This window comes from Alternaria alternata, assembly GCF_001642055.1.
Source record: "Alternaria alternata strain SRC1lrK2f unplaced genomic scaffold CC77scaffold_7, whole genome shotgun sequence".
NCBI classification, from domain to species: Eukaryota; Fungi; Ascomycota; class Dothideomycetes; order Pleosporales; family Pleosporaceae; genus Alternaria; species Alternaria alternata.
Window position 1 is genome coordinate 292,488 of NW_017306196.1, and position 16,310 is coordinate 308,797.

At 52.0% G+C, this 16,310-nt stretch overlaps 7 protein-coding genes across 7 annotated transcripts; 2 read left to right on the forward strand and 5 right to left on the reverse strand.

Moving 5' to 3' along the window:
- Positions 1 to 49: 49 nt before the first annotated feature.
- Positions 50 to 3,868, reverse strand: CC77DRAFT_1018975 (WD40 repeat-like protein). The gene is made up of 5 exons (XM_018524732.1): positions 3,588 to 3,868; positions 968 to 3,537; positions 828 to 913; positions 605 to 770; positions 50 to 541 (listed from the first exon to the last, which is right to left on the reverse strand). Exons 1-5 carry the CDS (start codon positions 3,619 to 3,621, stop codon positions 269 to 271), a joined length of 3,129 nt encoding a protein of 1,042 aa, XP_018387394.1. The 5' UTR covers positions 3,622 to 3,868; the 3' UTR covers positions 50 to 268.
- A 314-nt stretch (positions 3,869 to 4,182) lies between these two features.
- Positions 4,183 to 4,854, reverse strand: CC77DRAFT_932336 (hypothetical protein; the record flags this gene model as incomplete). Its single annotated transcript, XM_018534258.1, has 1 exon — positions 4,183 to 4,854. One exon carries the CDS (start codon positions 4,852 to 4,854, stop codon positions 4,183 to 4,185), a length of 672 nt encoding a protein of 223 aa, XP_018387395.1.
- Positions 4,855 to 5,315: 461 nt separating this feature from the next.
- CC77DRAFT_767255 (hypothetical protein) lies at positions 5,316 to 6,659 on the forward strand. The gene has a single exon (XM_018533121.1). The coding sequence runs from the start codon at positions 5,714 to 5,716 to the stop codon at positions 6,530 to 6,532; it is 819 nt and encodes a 272-aa protein (XP_018387396.1). The 5' UTR covers positions 5,316 to 5,713; the 3' UTR covers positions 6,533 to 6,659.
- Positions 6,660 to 6,786: 127 nt separating this feature from the next.
- Positions 6,787 to 8,002, reverse strand: CC77DRAFT_932317 (pectin lyase A precursor; the record flags this gene model as incomplete). Its single annotated transcript, XM_018534257.1, has 2 exons — positions 6,787 to 7,364; positions 7,417 to 8,002. 2 exons carry the CDS (start codon positions 8,000 to 8,002, stop codon positions 6,787 to 6,789), a joined length of 1,164 nt encoding a protein of 387 aa, XP_018387397.1.
- Positions 8,003 to 9,403: 1,401 nt separating this feature from the next.
- CC77DRAFT_931943 (dipeptidyl-peptidase III) lies at positions 9,404 to 11,621 on the reverse strand (the record flags this gene model as incomplete). Its single annotated transcript, XM_018534238.1, has 3 exons — positions 9,404 to 10,370; positions 10,421 to 11,428; positions 11,485 to 11,621. 3 exons carry the CDS (start codon positions 11,619 to 11,621, stop codon positions 9,404 to 9,406), a joined length of 2,112 nt encoding a protein of 703 aa, XP_018387398.1.
- Positions 11,622 to 12,345: 724 nt separating this feature from the next.
- On the forward strand, positions 12,346 to 13,979 carry CC77DRAFT_1059888 (hypothetical protein; the record flags this gene model as incomplete). Its single annotated transcript, XM_018528287.1, has 2 exons — positions 12,346 to 13,741; positions 13,792 to 13,979. The coding sequence occupies 2 exons, from the start codon at positions 12,346 to 12,348 to the stop codon at positions 13,977 to 13,979; spliced, it is 1,584 nt and encodes a 527-aa protein (XP_018387399.1).
- A 792-nt stretch (positions 13,980 to 14,771) lies between these two features.
- On the reverse strand, positions 14,772 to 15,872 carry CC77DRAFT_1007472 (FMN-linked oxidoreductase; the record flags this gene model as incomplete). The annotated part of the gene is made up of 2 exons (XM_018523487.1): positions 14,772 to 15,760; positions 15,812 to 15,872. The coding sequence occupies 2 exons, from the start codon at positions 15,870 to 15,872 to the stop codon at positions 14,772 to 14,774; spliced, it is 1,050 nt and encodes a 349-aa protein (XP_018387400.1).
- Positions 15,873 to 16,310: the final 438 nt, after the last annotated feature.

Genomic DNA, 16,310 nt, shown 5'->3' on the forward strand with positions numbered 1-16,310 from the left:
ACAATCTACTTCACGATTCAGATGAGCCGGGAGACGGGCATCAAAAGGAACGTCCATGACTGCATATGGTATCGACTCCATCTTGCTTGGGCCCATGAGGCCGAGCCCACCGACTCGTGTATGAGTCTACTGGCAAGCAGGTATGCTATGTACACTATTCAAAACTCTGACTCTGAACCAAGAATAATATCTAACGTCCACAACTTGGCCGCATTCTAGCCGCCTTTTCTCCTTCCATCTATCCAACCCGACCCAGCCCCAACACTCCTCAAGGTCCAAACATGGCAGCATCCTTGGTACTCCTATCCGCCTCGCTGCTCTGCTTTCCCTCACTTGCATTACTACTACCCGGTCCCGAGTTCAAGCCAGCGCCAACCTTCAATCCATGTATAGGACCGGGCGGGGCACCAGATTGCGGACCAGGATAAGGAGCGTGTCTGATCTCTTTGCGGCCGTTGGCCTTGTAAAGAAGAAGTACGTCACCGCCACCGCGCCAGACGTGTGCGCGGATACTAGCAAGCGTCATCGTTGGAGGAATCAACTATCCAAGATTAGCATCGCTCATCGACCAATATCAAACACAAATTTCAACAAGAAAACTTACCTGTCCATTACAATACAGCTCCAGATACTCATCAGGCTTCAGCACACCACCTGTCTCGGCCTGCTTTTCCAGATCCTCCTTGGTGGGCGCAGGTTCAATGCGCTCAGCCACGTAACCCAATATCTTGCGCGCACGCAGCATGCGGTTTGCGTTGAGACGGTTGTTGCTGAGTTTCGAATTAGCCAAGGCTGCGGTTTCGAAGGGAAGGGAAAAGGGAATGTACCCGTCGGAAGAAATGGACGGCAGTGCGTTGCCAAAGGGTTCGAGGACGAAGGATACTTTGACTATGTCCTTGGGTGGGAGTTGGTTCTGTCGTAGTTAGTTCATGGTATTCGTAGAGTTTAATGCAGATGATCAACTCACCCGTAGCAAGACTTCGGCCAACCACATTGGTGCCGCTTTCTCGATGAGGTCAGCCTGCGAACCCAAGGTGCCGACTTTACCCTCGAAGAGATCAGCCACACCGCCAGAGTCTGGACGATCTTCCTGGATCAAAATGGTAGTCATGGCAGGTGGCTTTAGTACAGGTGTTTCGTTGGGCAAACTGGGCGCAATCTGCGTATCCAACTTTGTCGCGCCGGCTGCAAGTTGCTCCTCATAGCCCTGCTGTATCCGTTGAAGAGCTCCGTAGAAGTTATCTTCGATGGTCTTCTCGTTTGTCTTGGTAGATCGCGAATCGCTGTCTTCGGCCTTTTCGTCAACAGCGGGCTTGGCAGGCTCAGGGACGGCTGTGCCAGTGCTGAACTTCTTCATGCTGAAGCCCATGTTGAACTTCTTACCAAACATGCCTTTGCCCTTTTTCGCTGGCGTGTCGGCCTCGGTAGGTGATTGTACGGTTTCTTCTTTTGAATCTGTGGAGCCTTCCTTGGTAGCCTCTGCGGACTTTCCGTTTCCGTTTCCGTTGGTAGCAGAAGCGGAACCAAAATAGTCGCCACCTTCTTGAGTCGAGCTCCGCTGGGTCTGTGTCTTCTCTAGTTGCGAGCCTTCTTCTTTGGTTGGAGTCAGAGGGTTGGTGGTAGAGTTGCGTCCCGCACTCATTGGTGCTGCCATTGGCGTAGCTAGACCGATAGCCAAACCTGGTGTGTGCGGCAGACGCAATCCGTTCTCGGCCTTGATAGTCGAACCCGAAGTAGGTCCTGAAGTTGCATCCTTCCATCCGTTTATGTTCATGTTTGGCAGCTCGATGTTAGTTGGGCGATTGGGCTGCGGCTGTTCCTCCTTCTGCTTGAGCAAATCTGCACGCAGGACCTCATCGCGCTTGATCTCCTCGTCGATGAGATTGGAGAAGAGATAGCGTAAGATCCACTTGCCAAGATTTATGCGATGGTCTTCTCGGAACTCAATCTGCTCCTCTAGGTCCAACTCGTCTGCGTATGTCTCGGCATCAAAGCAGTAGTTCTCCTCGAGCATACATGTCAAGGTTCCTATCCTTGTGTCGACGGCGCACCAGTGTGCAACGCTGTCCTGGGTGTTAACCTCCGGTAGTACATCTTCCATATGCTTTTTGCCGTAGGATTTGATGGGTGCACATTGCAGTAGATCCCACAAAACCACTTCTCCCGCAGTATCAAGTGTAAGGACTCTTCGCCGGTCGTTGAGGAGGTGGTGCTTGATGAGACCATTCTGCCCTTCGATTGTAAAGTCTGGCAGAGCCCGAACAGTTCCAATGGCATTATGCTCTGGGGCTGCCAGTACCTCGGATGGTTTGCGCGCGCTGGCTAGAGTGGATGCGTCGGGGTCCTTGGTCGCAAGCGCTCGCGGGAAGGGTGCGGTGTTGGACATGCGCAGTAGAGACTTGAGCGGTATCTTGGATGCCGCTTCGTTCTTTGGAGGGCTACCAGCAGGAGGCGAGGGAATCCGCGATTGCATAGTCGACACGCTGTTTCTCTGCCACCTGTGCGATTCGGGAAGCTCAACCTCAGCCGCGGTTTCGACGTCGTTCCATCGGTTGATGCTCGAGCTGGACGTGGCAGTCCAGATGTAATCGCCAGCTGCGACGATCTTGTTCACACCCTCGTGTTCCTGGCATACTGCTAGCGAAAGTCCCTCGTCCATCTCGGCGCAGTTGCGCACATCGCTCTTTGCGACTATGCCGGAGCGATCTGAGGAGTAGAAGACGTCGAGTTCGGGTGAGTCTGAATGCAGAGACCATACGCTGTCGTTGTGCATGGTCAGTGTGTACATGCAGCGACCTGCCGTCATGGACCAGACCTTGACTGTTTGGTCGGACGAGCCAGTCAGGATGGTGTCGCCGTCGTGCGCGAGAAGGATGTCGCGTACGTTGTCGGTGTGTCCGACAAACTTGGTGATGCGCTTGCCCGATCGCGCGTCCCATACGCGGACGATGCTCTCAGGACCGCCACTTGCGATGAGGTTGGGTGTTGCTGCCAGGGCATAGACGGAGCCCTTTGCGGTATTCTCGTCCTCGCCCACTGCGATTTCCAGCTTCTTGCCCGCGCCATTGAGATCCCAGAGGCTGATCTTGCGGTCCAGCCCGCCCGAGGCTACCCAGTTCTCGCTGCCGCCCGGCGATGCGACGCGCTTGACATAGTCGGTGTGCAGGCCGATTGTCTGGGGCGGGAGTTTGTCCGTGGCAGCAGGTCGCCACACTTTTACGGTGATGTCGGACGAGGCAGAGACGAGGGCGTCGTTGTTCTGGGCGAGGACAATGTCATTGATCCAGTGCGTGTGCGCCTGCACCTGGTTGCGGAACTGGGTTGGCGGGGGCTTGGAGTCGACGACGTTGGAGTCAGCAAAAGGGTCGCTGTCGTCGTCGTCGGCGTCGGCGTCGGTCTTGTCGAGGTCGAGATGCAGGTCCCATGCGCATATTACGCCATCACGTCCGCCCGAGTACAGGATCGAGTTCTGGGGGTCGACGGCCAAGCCATTGACTCCGAGCCTGTGTCCTCCGGCCGAGTTGGCGAGTGGCAGCACTGGGGAGGCGTCAGTCGCGACGGCGCACGCAGCAGCAGCCGACACTTACCGTACGAGATACGCTTCCGCGCGTTGCGTCCCATGCCCCTCGATTAGCCCTGCGCGGACATGCGGACGGCGATGAGGGTGGGAGGGTAGGTAGAGAGCTTGCTGATACCTGTCCACGGGCGTTATGTTATTATGGGGGGTGAAGGGCGGTTTGGTAGAAGGATGCAAGGCGGGCTCCAGGTCCCCTGCCCAGGTGCATCATAGTCCAACCCGCGCCCGGACATGTTACCAGGACCAGGACGGACTGGGCCATTGCGGCGCGGAGAAGCTTGGAAGCTTGCGAGGCTGAGCAGTGCACGCCCCAAAGACCACCCGCGCCTGTCACTCGGGTCGAGAGGAGAGAATACGTCATTGGCCGCCAAGGCCTGAACATCTATGCTATCGTCAAGCTGTTGGCCAAACTTCACGCCCAGCAACAAAGAGCCTCTACCAGCTGGCTTCCCGGCAACGTGGGCGCAGGGCAGGTTGCGGGGTTGGTAGCCCACGAGCCGGGCGTTCGCATTCGGACTACGGCTGATTCGGGCGGCTAGTCGGCTATCCAGCGACATGGTACAGCATGCCCTGCATTATCACTTTCATTATTCCACAGCACACGCCTACTGCTCTACACTCTTCGCCGCCCGAACCATACATCCATGCCAGTCCTTTCCTTCACCGCCCCAAGGCACACGATCCCACTCAAGCGCCTTCACCACTTCGAATCCCCTCCTCTCATATATAGGCCTTCCCGTCATCGTCGAATCCAAATATGTCACCAGTCCCTCTTCGTCAGCCTTCCGCATCCCCCAATCTAGCATCAACTTCCCTGCCCCACGACCTTGATGATCTGGATGTGTCGCGAGCTGATTCAGCATAAAGTAAGGCGTCGATGTGCCCATAATGGAAGCTTGAGCAGCCCGTAGAGGACCCAACAATGACCCCAGAACATCGAGACGCAGTTCCGGAGGCAGGAAACCAGGCATACTCTCCTCTTCTCCTCCTCCTGTTTGCATGTTATGCATACTCCACACTGATACAGCGATCGTGCGCCCGCCGTTATCTGATGGGTCGTCGGAGCTGGGCTCGAGATCTGTGTCTACGACCTTCCAGTGCCATGTGTTTGGCTTCTCAATCTCACTTTTGCGGTCATCCGCTACACCGTGTATCGAGGCTTCGCTAATAGGTCCGCTGTGCACCACGTCGTGTGTCGGACCGTAGTAGGCGAGTGCGCGAACTCGTGTCCAGGACAGCGTGTCTTCCGTCGTCATTGGATGAAGTTGAAGTGGCATGGCAGTCATGTAGAAGCTTCCAGGAGCAGTGCACTTCAGACGTAGAACATGGCAAACGACCATGTGGCACCATCCATCATTTTGGAGCTTGTAGTCGATGACTCAGAGCATTGATACGACATAAGGCATCCATTGGTTCGCAGGCTCAACACGGCACCATGCAGGCACTGGACTTTGGGCGTCACCCCAACACATATCTACCTTCCTGATCCGGAAGCAGTGCTGACACAATGCCTCAGTTGGATACCTTTCGCCATCACTACACAATATCTCATGCAACGACGTATCGAATGTATGAGAAAGAGGCGTCGAAGCATTCTGGGTCGAGGTGGAAGCTAAGGCGGGGCAAGATGGCACTACAGCTCCAGGTAACAAAGAAGCTATGCCAAAAAAGCTTAGAAAGATACCTAGGTATACCGTGTTTTTATCAGAAGATAGATAGTGTGATTGCTCGTGAGGATATTAATATCAATAGTTGATCATCTGCAACTGATTCATGTAAGCATAATCACAGTGGCTATGGTTTGCGATCACCTTGATATACCTGGGTGGTGGTGGTGCAGCCACAGCTTGAAGGCCCTTTGCTGCAGGGTTAACAGACATCTGCATAGCGTATCTCTTCGCATTCCTGTACCTAAGTACCGTTGACAAGTCATTGTTCGATACTGGAACAATGACGGGAGGAGACTTCCGTCAACGACGCTACGCGACTAAATAGTGGCTGCGCCACATTTGCGAAGCTGCTGCCTACTTGTTCACATAAACTTCATCGCAGCTGTTCAGGTCTTTCTCAAACCATTGCCAGCAACACAGGAAGGACAAAACAAGTCTGGGGTACGAACAGATCCAACGCACTGCAATGGCAAATTTTGGAGCTCGTCACGCAATCTGCGAAGACACCATCGCGCGATCCCCATCTATTGCAGCATCAACAACAGGCGGCTCCCTCACCAGCTACTTCATCCCCTCCCAACTCCCGCCTCTCTCTAAAACATCACCCAAATACCCAAACCTTGCCCCGCAAACACCTCCAGCAATTTACAACAGCGACTCCTTCGCCCTCGCGAGAATAATCCCCGGTAGCGGAAAAATCGGGGTCCTAAACCTAGCCTCCGACATAGAACCAGGCGGCGGCTGGCGCTACACGCTTTCGCGAACGCAAGAAGAGGCCTTGTGCTACTCTAGCACGCTGTACGCTACTTTGAAGCCGGAATGGTACCCCTGGCCTAATACGGGAAAAGGGTCTATTGCAGGCGTCATGTCCCCCAACGTGGTCGTCTTCAGGGACACGCTAGATAATGGGCTCGCCGAGTTGCCTGTAGATCAGCGCCATGTCGTGGCTGTCATGACGGTTGCGGCGCCGTGTCTACCCGCTGTTACGGAGGGAAGAAAAGATTTCGTTAAGATGGAGGATTTGGAGAATCTGAGGGAGAAGATTCTGTTGGTATTGAGGATGGCTGCGGGAGAAGGAGTTACGAGGCTGGTGCTGGGTGCTATGGGTTGCGGTGCTTATAGGTGTCCGCCTCGAGTTGTTGCAAAGGAGATGAAGATGGCTTTGGAGAGTGAGGAGTTCGCAGGATGGTTCGAGAGTATCGCTTTTGCTGTCTATGCTGCTGGACCAATCGGGCAGAAGAACCTGGAGGTTTTTCGGGAAGTCTTTGTATCTGAAGTCATGTGAGTGCTAATGCGCGTACTTGCCATGCTTGTAATATAGTCAAAACTTGGCTCGCTTGCACTAAAGGTTATGGGACAAGTCTGTAAGAATAAAGTTTGATGAAACCTGCAACTATATGTTGTCTAAAGATATTTACATAAAAGTTTTGATGGAGCAAAGTAGATACAGAGAAGATGGGTGGCACGTCCTTAAACTTGCGGAGGCCACGCGCCTAGCATCGGTCATGCAGGCGATTGCATATGCACCACTAGGATGCTCTAGATCTTGCCAACACCAGCAGTGTTGGCGACGTTTGAGCTCGCCGCTGCAGCACTGGCAACGTTCTTGCCCTTGAAGTTGACTAGGAAGTCCGTTTGGCTGCCACTGAAGCTGCCACTGCTTCCGAAGGCATTAAGCTGGCAGGTGTGGCCGAGGGAGCTTGAGCAAACAGCGTTTGCGGAGGTTGAAGGTGCAGAGAAGAGCTGTCCGTTGTTGTTCAAGAGGGGAGTATTGACGTTCTGGAATACGTTGCCCTCAGCGACGACCATACCGCCGGCCTCAATGTCAAAAGCGTGGCCGGTGTTACTGTAGAAGTAGTTGTTGACAGCATGGAGCAGTGTGTTTCCTTGTCCACCGACCTTGGGGCTGCGGCCAGAGGTGTGATGGATGTAGTTGCCCTTCATAGTGATGAGGTCTCCGCCACCAAGGAGCAAGATAGCCCAGTAGTGACGTCCATCGCAAGAAGCAGACCAAGAGGTTTGACCGTCAAACTCCGTGTTGCTAATTGTCACGCGGTTGGAGTTACCGTAACCGGCAACGAACATTTGGCGACCGATGAGGGAGATCTTGACGTGATCTGTTGTATGTGTCAGCTTGGTAGTGAGCGTGGAGTGGAAGAATTAACATACCGACCCAGACTAGATCAGCTCCGTCGAGAGTGATAGCGTCACCACCCCAGATATACTGAGGGTTGAGTTCGGTGATATGGATGTTTTGAATGATGATGTTCTTTGCGCCGTTGGCAATGCGGAGACCCTTTCCGCGGATAACACCCTTGTTGCCAACACCGATGATGGACTTGTTGGAGCCCAGGTTGATAGCAGTCACACCAGCATTGTCGTACTTAACAGTAACCGATGTGGCACCCGCTCCGGCGTTTCCGTTGGTACACCAGTTGGCGGAGTTGATAGCATCCTGACCTCCGTTGCCAGGGCATTTGTTGGAGGCAGGACGGCAACCAGTGGCAGTCGTAGTTCCCTCTGTACCCTTGAAGTTGTACTCTTTGTCGAGCACGATACAACGCGCAGTGCTATCGGTGAGCCACGTCTTCAGTTCTGACACTGAAGAAGGAACGACACATGCTGCACTACCACCTCCGGTCGTTCCTTTTCCGAAACCCTCAGGTGTGCCCTTGACAGCATATGCTGCCCTTTCTCCGATGACGGCGGCGCTGGCTGTGTAAGCGCTTGCAAGCGCGAGAAGGGAGAACTTCATAATGAAATTTTGATGAGAAGATGCTTGCCTGAAGCTAAGAAGAAAGTTGACTGTGTGAAAGGAGTGGATTGGTAGTATGGGTAGCCCATTACCATTGAGATATCTGCTCTTTTTAAAGCATTTCCTATACTAGCTTGGAGACTACCCCACTGGAAGAGCATTCCGATACCCATGTCGGCATCGAGATAGATTCAACGTCGAGGAGAGTAGTTTTTGCGTGTTAGTGGTATTTCCGCCATTAGCAAGACGGAAGGACCAGCGCTTTGTGATGATAGGGGCATAGTAAAGCACCAGCTCATGGCGCTAGCGCACCCTCTAAATGACAGCGGCGCAGTCACGTACGCCACAGGGCCTCTGAGTAGTTTGACAGCTATCCGGATCCTTGTAGTTTTGTTCGCTTCAGGTACTATCGCCGGTGGTTCGCTGCCATCGATTCAGGAACCGGAGATATGTTTGCATCCTTCTGATGTTCACACCTCGCCTGTTCCTTGCCCCTCTTCTGTCTTCATCCTTCAGCCCTGACGGACCTCATCGCTGGAATTTCTTGTGGGTACTCTGTGAGCGGAGTTTTTGATTATGCGATCTAGTTGTTGACCGTACTTGTCTGCATGTGTAGTCAAGGGATATCTTTTTCTCATCCGCAGGTCGGTCCGAATGACCACACCACATAATCGTTAGATCCTACAGTAGCTACTCGTCTTTTTGCGACCAGCATTGAGCTAGGTTATGGTCAGTTGACTTATCTTCATATACAGATGGCGCTTGAGCGGTGGAAAATAAGGTGAACCTCGGCGTTCTCTTCGGAAACGGGTAGGGCGGATATGTGACGGGCTAGCACGTTTCGTCTCTCCGCACTTTGACCTACGTTAGCGCACCATATGCCGGCGCTAAGACTTACCACAAGCAAGCCCAAGCAAATCTCGGCAATGTTTTGCCCGATAACAAGCAGGAGTCCTTGTGTCTGGTACCAGTATTCCAGCCAAAACACATGTCCTACTATATTCATTTTGTGACGACATCATCTTTGACAAGATGACGTTGCAGCCATTGCAAGGCTACCCCAGGTGTACTACTTCAAGGCGTGTTCGTTCATTTCGCAATTCGCATAACGGAAGCTGCTTTCCACGTCTGTCACACGTCGGAAGAATACTTACGCGCGCGGCTCGTCCGATTCTCAAATGACATGACACAACTGATGCGGACAATAATCTGGTGGATATGGATGTTCATTATCCACTTGCACGTGGTGACCAAATCTTCGGGAGACGAATCGTAAAGTCCAGACTCTTCGGTCGGCTGTTATTTTTTTTCTCTTATATGTTGTTCGTGTCCTTGTGCATACGACTTCTCAAAGCATCAAAATTGGGTTGTTTGAACGTTCTCATGGCCACAGTCGCATGTTCAGACATACTCCCTATCCACACAACTCTGGATCATGCCCTTGTTAGTAGCTTCGTACTCAATCAGATCGACCTTTCCGTCCTTCTCGACTGTGTTTGCTTGGACAAACACCTTCCTCGGTTGCTTCTTCTTCAGAACAGCTGGTCTGACCATATTCTCGTAGAAGGGTTCGACACTGGTGATTTCGTCATACATCCTCTTCGCGGCTGTAACATCCGCAGTTGCCTTGTAGATATGGAGCTTCTGAAGATAGTCATTCACGGCAGGGCGACCTAGATCTAGGATGCGATCGCGCTCAAGGCGGATAGTGAGGTCGGAGAGATCGTCCTTCTCCCATTCCAGCTGGCAGAACTCGACACCAGCATTGAGGAATGTGCGCAAGATAGAGAAGCGGGCCTGCATGTGGGCCTGACCCCACTTCCTGCTCTTGGGATCCCAGAACTCCAGAGCTGCAATACCCGCACGAGCCATTTGGAGGTATGCAGTGAACAGAACATCTCCCGCCTCGCTGTTCATGTCGGCTTTGCCGTCACCGAAGCCGAAAAGTTGCAGTATGGGAAATTCGCAAGAGAGCGCCATAGCGACGCACTCGGCGCGGCATTCCTCATAGGAAGCAGCGATAGTACCAAATGTCGACCCCCACGTCTGGCCAGGCTTGTACCAGGATTTTATTGGCTGGCCGCTTAGTGGTGAAATCGGAGGGTTCTCCTTATCGAAGTTGAAAACGCCCGGCTCCGTCTCCTGAAGCAGCTTACCACATCCGTGGCCGAGCAGCTCGTGGAGACCGACCTGGACCTCGAAGGCAGGATCTCGGTACTTCTGGTAGGTTGCTAGATCACGCTCTTTGATGAATGGAACGCTCTCGTTGGGTGCCTTGGCAGAAAGAATGTTGCCAAGAGATACGTTTTTGAAACCAAAGTTCTGCCGAATGTCATCGTAGTTTGGAATGTTGATCCCGGCCGGTATGCTGTTTGGTGTTAGATGAGTGGTGAGACGATGGAAACTACGAAGACTTACCCACTGCCCGCAAACGTCAACACCTCGAGCGACGTAAAGTCCGGACTGAGGAACTTGTCCTTTTCGAAAGACTTGTCCCACGGTAATAGAGGAATGTACTGTGGGGCTGTCTCGACCAACTTGCCAAAGGCGCGCGTCCGCTCCTTGTTCACCATGGCCACGAAGCCTTCCCACTCGCCGCGGATGCCGTGTGGGTCGCGATACGTCTCGATGAAGCCGATGTCGGATTCTACTTGAGGGCCCTTGTCCTGTACCCAGGCCTTTTGGCTCTCCTTGAAGGCCTGTAGTGATCCTGTCCTGAAGCTCTTGGAGTACTCTTCCATCATCTTAACTTCGTGGTCGTTAGCTGCGTATTTCTTTGCCTGCTCGATATGGTATGCAATGGTGTCCATCTCTTTGGAGTAGTCACCAAAGACCAGCTTCAGCTTGCTTCCATCGTCCATTGTCCACTCGCTTTCCTTCAAGTCCCGTTGTTCTGCCGCTGGGCTGTCCGAAGCGGACGCAATGAGAACCTCGTAACCGTCCTTGGTCTTCCTGATCCTTGTGTTTTCGGGAAGCAATCCTTTTCCTTCGAGGAAATCGCTCACGCTGGAGATCTGCTCGCTGGTGATGTCGGGGCTATCAGGGTAGTAGGTGGATATGTGCCCTGCACCGGGATAACCCAGGTGCAGCTTCCCTACATCATTGCCGGTGTATATGGCGTCCTTGAACTTGTCGTAGATGGCTAGGGTGTCTTTGGATGCGGTCGCGAGTGCCTTCAGCTGGCGGGGGTCGAGGCGGGGTACGAACTTGGAGTCGCCAAAGGACTTGAAGTTGCCTAGGTTGCCTAGGAACTGCGCTGAGTAATCGAGGTATGCGTCAATCTCTTCCTGTGAAAGACCGGTATCTTTGGCGAGGGAAGCATAGTCGCCCTTGGTGTGCTTGTGGAGAGCGACGATGAAGTCATAGATGTGCTCGGATTCGGGGGAGACTTGGCGAAGGACGACGCGTGTTCCGGCGAAACAGGCTCTACGATACGCATCAATTGCAATGTCACAGACAGCCGATGAATGCACATGTCTTACACTGAGAGGTGGTGGGCATAGAGCTTCTCTTTGTCCGTCAGCGCATCGAAGTGGGGCTTGATGGCCAGAGGCACGACAGAAGGCGGGCTGTCGGCCAGGTACTGCTTGAGCGTCTCTGAGTCTATCTTGGCGGACATGTTGGTGGTTGTGGTGGTAGTAGTAGTAGTCGAGGAGCGTCTAAAGAGCTCGAGGTGCAGTGGCGGGGAGCGGGCCCGGCAGCGTGGGCGTGGGGTAGCCGCTGTCCGTACATAAGCTCGCGGGAGTTTCGCGTCTGACGACGTGCCACGCGGTTGGCAAAAAAGCCCTGGCCGCGCAAAGTACCTGCAGGAACGCACAGGAATCACTACCAAGAGCCTTGGGTTTAGACTTCTCCTTAACTTGAGTTGTGGACAATCACTCACTCTGTGTCTCTAGTTTCTTACTTCTTTCGCAGTTGTAACCAAAGTCGAGTACACGCGCAGCCCTGCAAGCAGAACGATTGTTCGCTTAGCCTTAGTGAGGAACCTAGCGTTTCGCCCTCTGCCAACCGCCTGTCTTCTTGCTGCCAATTGCATCCATGCCGATGTGCTCTTCAATCTCCTGCTGAAGTCTTTTCCACAGTGCAGTTGCCTTCGTGAGCGGGTATAAGAGGAATTGGCCGCTGCCGCCAACGCTGCCGAGATGGTGTTGCCGGAGCAAGTGTATGCAAAAAGTAAAGAGTATGACGACGTGATGATCAGTTATTTCTTCCAAGTTCTTCAACATTGCCCTCCGCAAGCATGATCTAACGTCAATCTTTCCTGTATCTAGGCGGCGTCATACTGGTCAACTTTCCCATCCTCAACATCTCCACCGGCACTTTCGACTCGACTCACCGCCACCATGGACGATATTCCCGACGAGCTGCTCCTCCACATCGTGGGCCAACTTAGAGGTCCCACGAGCTGGACAGAACCAGCCGACGACGGTCGAATGCCTGCCCTTGCAGCTCTTTGTCGCGTCTCGAAGAAACTAAATAGTATCGCAAGACCATTGCTCTACGAGTCGATAGACCGCCCTCCAGCTGACATCAAGTTGAAATGGTCATGGAAATTTCTGAAACATGTTCTATCACAGCCTGATATTCGTTTGCACATCAAGGCTCTTCGGCAAAAGCAACCTGCTATGAAATCCTTGGTCCATTGGCCTAAGTTCGAAGGCAATGAAGAGAAACGTTTCCTAGAATTGTGGATATTGACTGGGCTGGATGCGAAATCTTCTCGACTTTGTCAACAACGATTCGCCAATCGCGAGGATGTGTTCTTCGCTTTAGCGGCTTTTTGGTTGCCTAACTTGGAGCGTATATGGATCCGATTGCCATCATGCAATGTGATCGGTGGAACATGTCTTCTTCTTGAGGGAATTGGTAGGACGATCATGGGCAGACATTCACCAGCGCGCCACAATTTCCAAAATCTAAAGACTCTATACATCGATTTCCACTCGACGCCTGTCATGTCAACAGCATCCGTTCTGCCTTTGTTACTTCTGCCTAGCCTAGATGATCTTACCCTCGGCTCATGGGGCTGCAGACCAAATACGCCAGGGGCAATGCCCCCATTTCTCACCGACGAGAACGACTCCATCGTATACAACGTTCCATGGAGATGGCCTATACGCTCGTCGCCTATTTCTAAGCTCTCGCTGATCAGACCTTATGTCTCTGAGAACATGGTCAAGAAGGTGATACGCGCGTGTAAAGCTCTACAACAGTTTGAATGCACCCTTCCTACGCCCCATCGTCCTGGGGATCGCTGGTTCGGCAGCATTGTTTCTGCGTTAAATGATCACTCTGAGAGTCTTGAGGACCTGTCCGTCGCGTGTCGAGTAGTATATGGTGCTTCGCCGGCAAAATACCGTCTGGCTCAGCTCGAACCTCTCAGTAACCTGACAAACTTGAAATCGATAAGAGTCCCTTTGTATCTGGTTTCTGATCCAGATAGAAGCGAGAGAAGTGTTCTACAATTCTTCCCGCAAAGCATCGAACACGTGCACATCGAATGGCTCCGTGCGCTGAACGTCAGAGCTGACAAACAACTTCCTGGCATCCTTGCGATGCGCAAAGCAGGATATTTCACATCCCTTCGGCATGTATACGTCACATGGGTCCATTTTCGAGAACACGGAGACGAAGAGTATGACTTGCTTGAAAACCTTCGTTTGTTGCTTCATATTAGAGAGCAATACGAATCATCATCTATAAAGTTTGACATCTTATTCGTACTCGAGGATGACAAAAGTAGGTAACAAATGATAGAGAGTTCGCCGAGCAACGCTGACCGCCACTAGAATCCAACATAAAATGGCCTAAAATAGCCGAAATGAAAGAACTAATAATGGATGGAACATATCTGCAAACTCGCAAGGGCCATTCGGATCCAAGCGTTTTCGTTCGTTTTACAACGTGTCCTGGTCGCTACACAGCGGAGGAACAGGAAGATGATCGAGACCGTGGGTACGTCTGGGTACCTAGGTAGGATTCCCAGGTTCAACACATCGAGAACAAGCCTCCAAGGCACCAATTGGAGCACTATTATGTGGTGTAAACATAAGTTAGAAGGAGGACTTTTACTTACATGTGCACGCCGAGAGCGACTTATGAGAAGGGTTGACCCCACAGACATTATCGATTCATCTAAGGATATCTATCCCGACCATTTCAGAAGGAAATGATTATTAGAGAAGAAGAGAATCACTTACAAGTGAGTGCGATACCTGCGCAGTCCTGCTCAGCTAGGCGGAGGATAACCTGTAACGTTTGGAGGACGTCTTAAGAGACGAAACAACTTCTATGGAAGAAAGAAGCTTCTCTTTATAAATCCTGAGCTCGAGGCCCTAGTGAGCTCTAGACAGGAAAAACCTAGGAGGATCGAAGAGTACGGCATCGAAGTCAGCACCTTGGTTGCCGCGCCTGGAGTACGGTTTTTTGGAGGTCTCGGGGTGAGAAAAGATGCCCTACCAGTGTTAGAACAACGAACCAATCACTACCTTGACTCATCGAATGGGTCGAGATTGAATCTGATATCAAAATGGCATTTGGGAATATAGTAGGAGAACTATTGCACACCCTATACTCTGTCTGCAACACTGTGTAACATCGTTGGTTTGTAACTCTGTAGTACCTTTTCTAGTATCAATTTACAGTTTAGAGAGGGTGAGCTTCTTCGTGAGCTTACGCTTAGAAGGAATTACCAAAAGAGTTTGCGGAGCAAGAAACGAAGAGACGCGATATGGTTGGTATGATGCGACTACTACACAAAAGACCTATCTCAAGCCTTCGCCATGGATTTCAAATATTGCGCACTATGTGGGTAGTCGATGTATCCCTTTGGTGTTTTCGGGGTATAGAAAACTGAACGGTCATACTTGACCAGCGGTACGCTCTCCTTGACGCGAAAGACAAGATCGGGGTTGGCGACGAAGTACCTTCCGAATGCAATGATGACATCGTAGTCCTTGTATGCTTCGTCAACAGTCTGCTTCGCCGAATCGGGTAGGAAACCTCCAGCCAGCATGACTGGACTTGCGTTATCCCACAGTTCAACCATCCAGCGCACAGTCTTCTGTCCTCCGCATTCCGAATCGTCGTTGCCGGTAATGCGGGCTTCGATAAGGTGGAGGTAAGCTAAGCCTAGTTTCTTTAACTCTTCCGTAAGGTACTTGAAGGTCGGCTCGGGCTCGTCCATTAGCATGCCATTAAAGTCGCTGTAAGGACTCAGACGCATTGCCGTTCTTTCTGTGCCGACAGCCGCAATTACTGCCTTGATTACTTCGAGGTGAAATCGCGCTCTTTGCTCAATAGTGCCTCCCCAACTATCTGTCCGTTGGTTGCAGGTCGTCTGTAAGAATTGATCCGGTAGATACCCGTTAGCACCGTGTATCTCGACACCATCAAATCCTGCAGCAATCGCGTTCTTAGCTGCAGAGGCATAATCTTCTATCGTGGCCCAGATCATCTCCTCGGTCATCGCTTCTGGTGTCCGATCTTGAGGACTCATGGGGACCGCACTGGCGGAGACCATCTTAATACATTCCTCGTCTAGCGTATCGGGCTTCGCAGCACGGCCTTGATGCCAAAGTTGGCAGTATATCGCACAGCCTTTGGCGTGTACTGCTGTTGTGATATCTTTCCATGCATCAATCTGATTTTGCGACCATATTCCAGGGGCGTTCCGACATCCAATAGCGTTCCTAGAGATGATGGTTGCCTCACTGACGATGAGGGTTCCTGGTACACATGCTCTTTGCTCATAGTACTCTAGAACAGTCTGTTAAAATCGTTCCTTTGCGACGATAGCAGTACATATACCTTTGCTCATGGGCGTCGCTTTGAAGTCATCGTCCATACGATACCGGGTCAACGGTGCCATAGCGACACGATGGTCTAGCTTAACATCCCCGACTGTCAACGGGGTAAAAAGTCGTGACATCTCAGCAGGCGATACTGATTTTGTTTGAAAGATATGCAAGCTTTGATGATTCTTGCCGAAACCGAGTTTGCTCGCTATATCAATACTTCGTTGTTGTTTGGTACTTGTGTAGCTGCGGACCATCACACGTATTATGGACATTAGCTAGGACCCAACGATGAATTGCTGTACTCGTTATCAGCAGCTCATAGCCCGCCTGACACACGACGTCTGTCAGGCTCACCCGTGATGCCGAGATTCGGCTGGACATTTGGAGTGCCATTCTCAGCATTCTGATCCGATATCTATGGGAGTTGCAACCAACGAAGGATCAGGGGTTGGAGATGCGTCGGCTGAAAAAGTCCCGATAAGAGGTCGCTATGCTAAAACGACCCACTT

Bases quoted from the DNA above. Each gene is read 5' to 3' on its own strand.
- CC77DRAFT_1018975 (XM_018524732.1), bottom strand. From the start codon at position 3,621: ATGGGACGCAACGCGCGGAAGCGTATCTCGTACG. The intron at 771-827 runs GTACATTCCCTT...TTCGAAACTCAG, and splicing joins CCGTCCATTTCTTCCGACGG to CAACAACCGTCTCAACGCAA. The intron at 542-604 runs GTAAGTTTTCTT...AATCTTGGATAG, and splicing joins AGCTGTATTGTAATGGACAG to TTGATTCCTCCAACGATGAC.
- CC77DRAFT_767255 (XM_018533121.1), top strand. From the start codon at position 5,714: ATGGCAAATTTTGGAGCTCGTCACGCAATCTGCGAAGACACCATCGCG.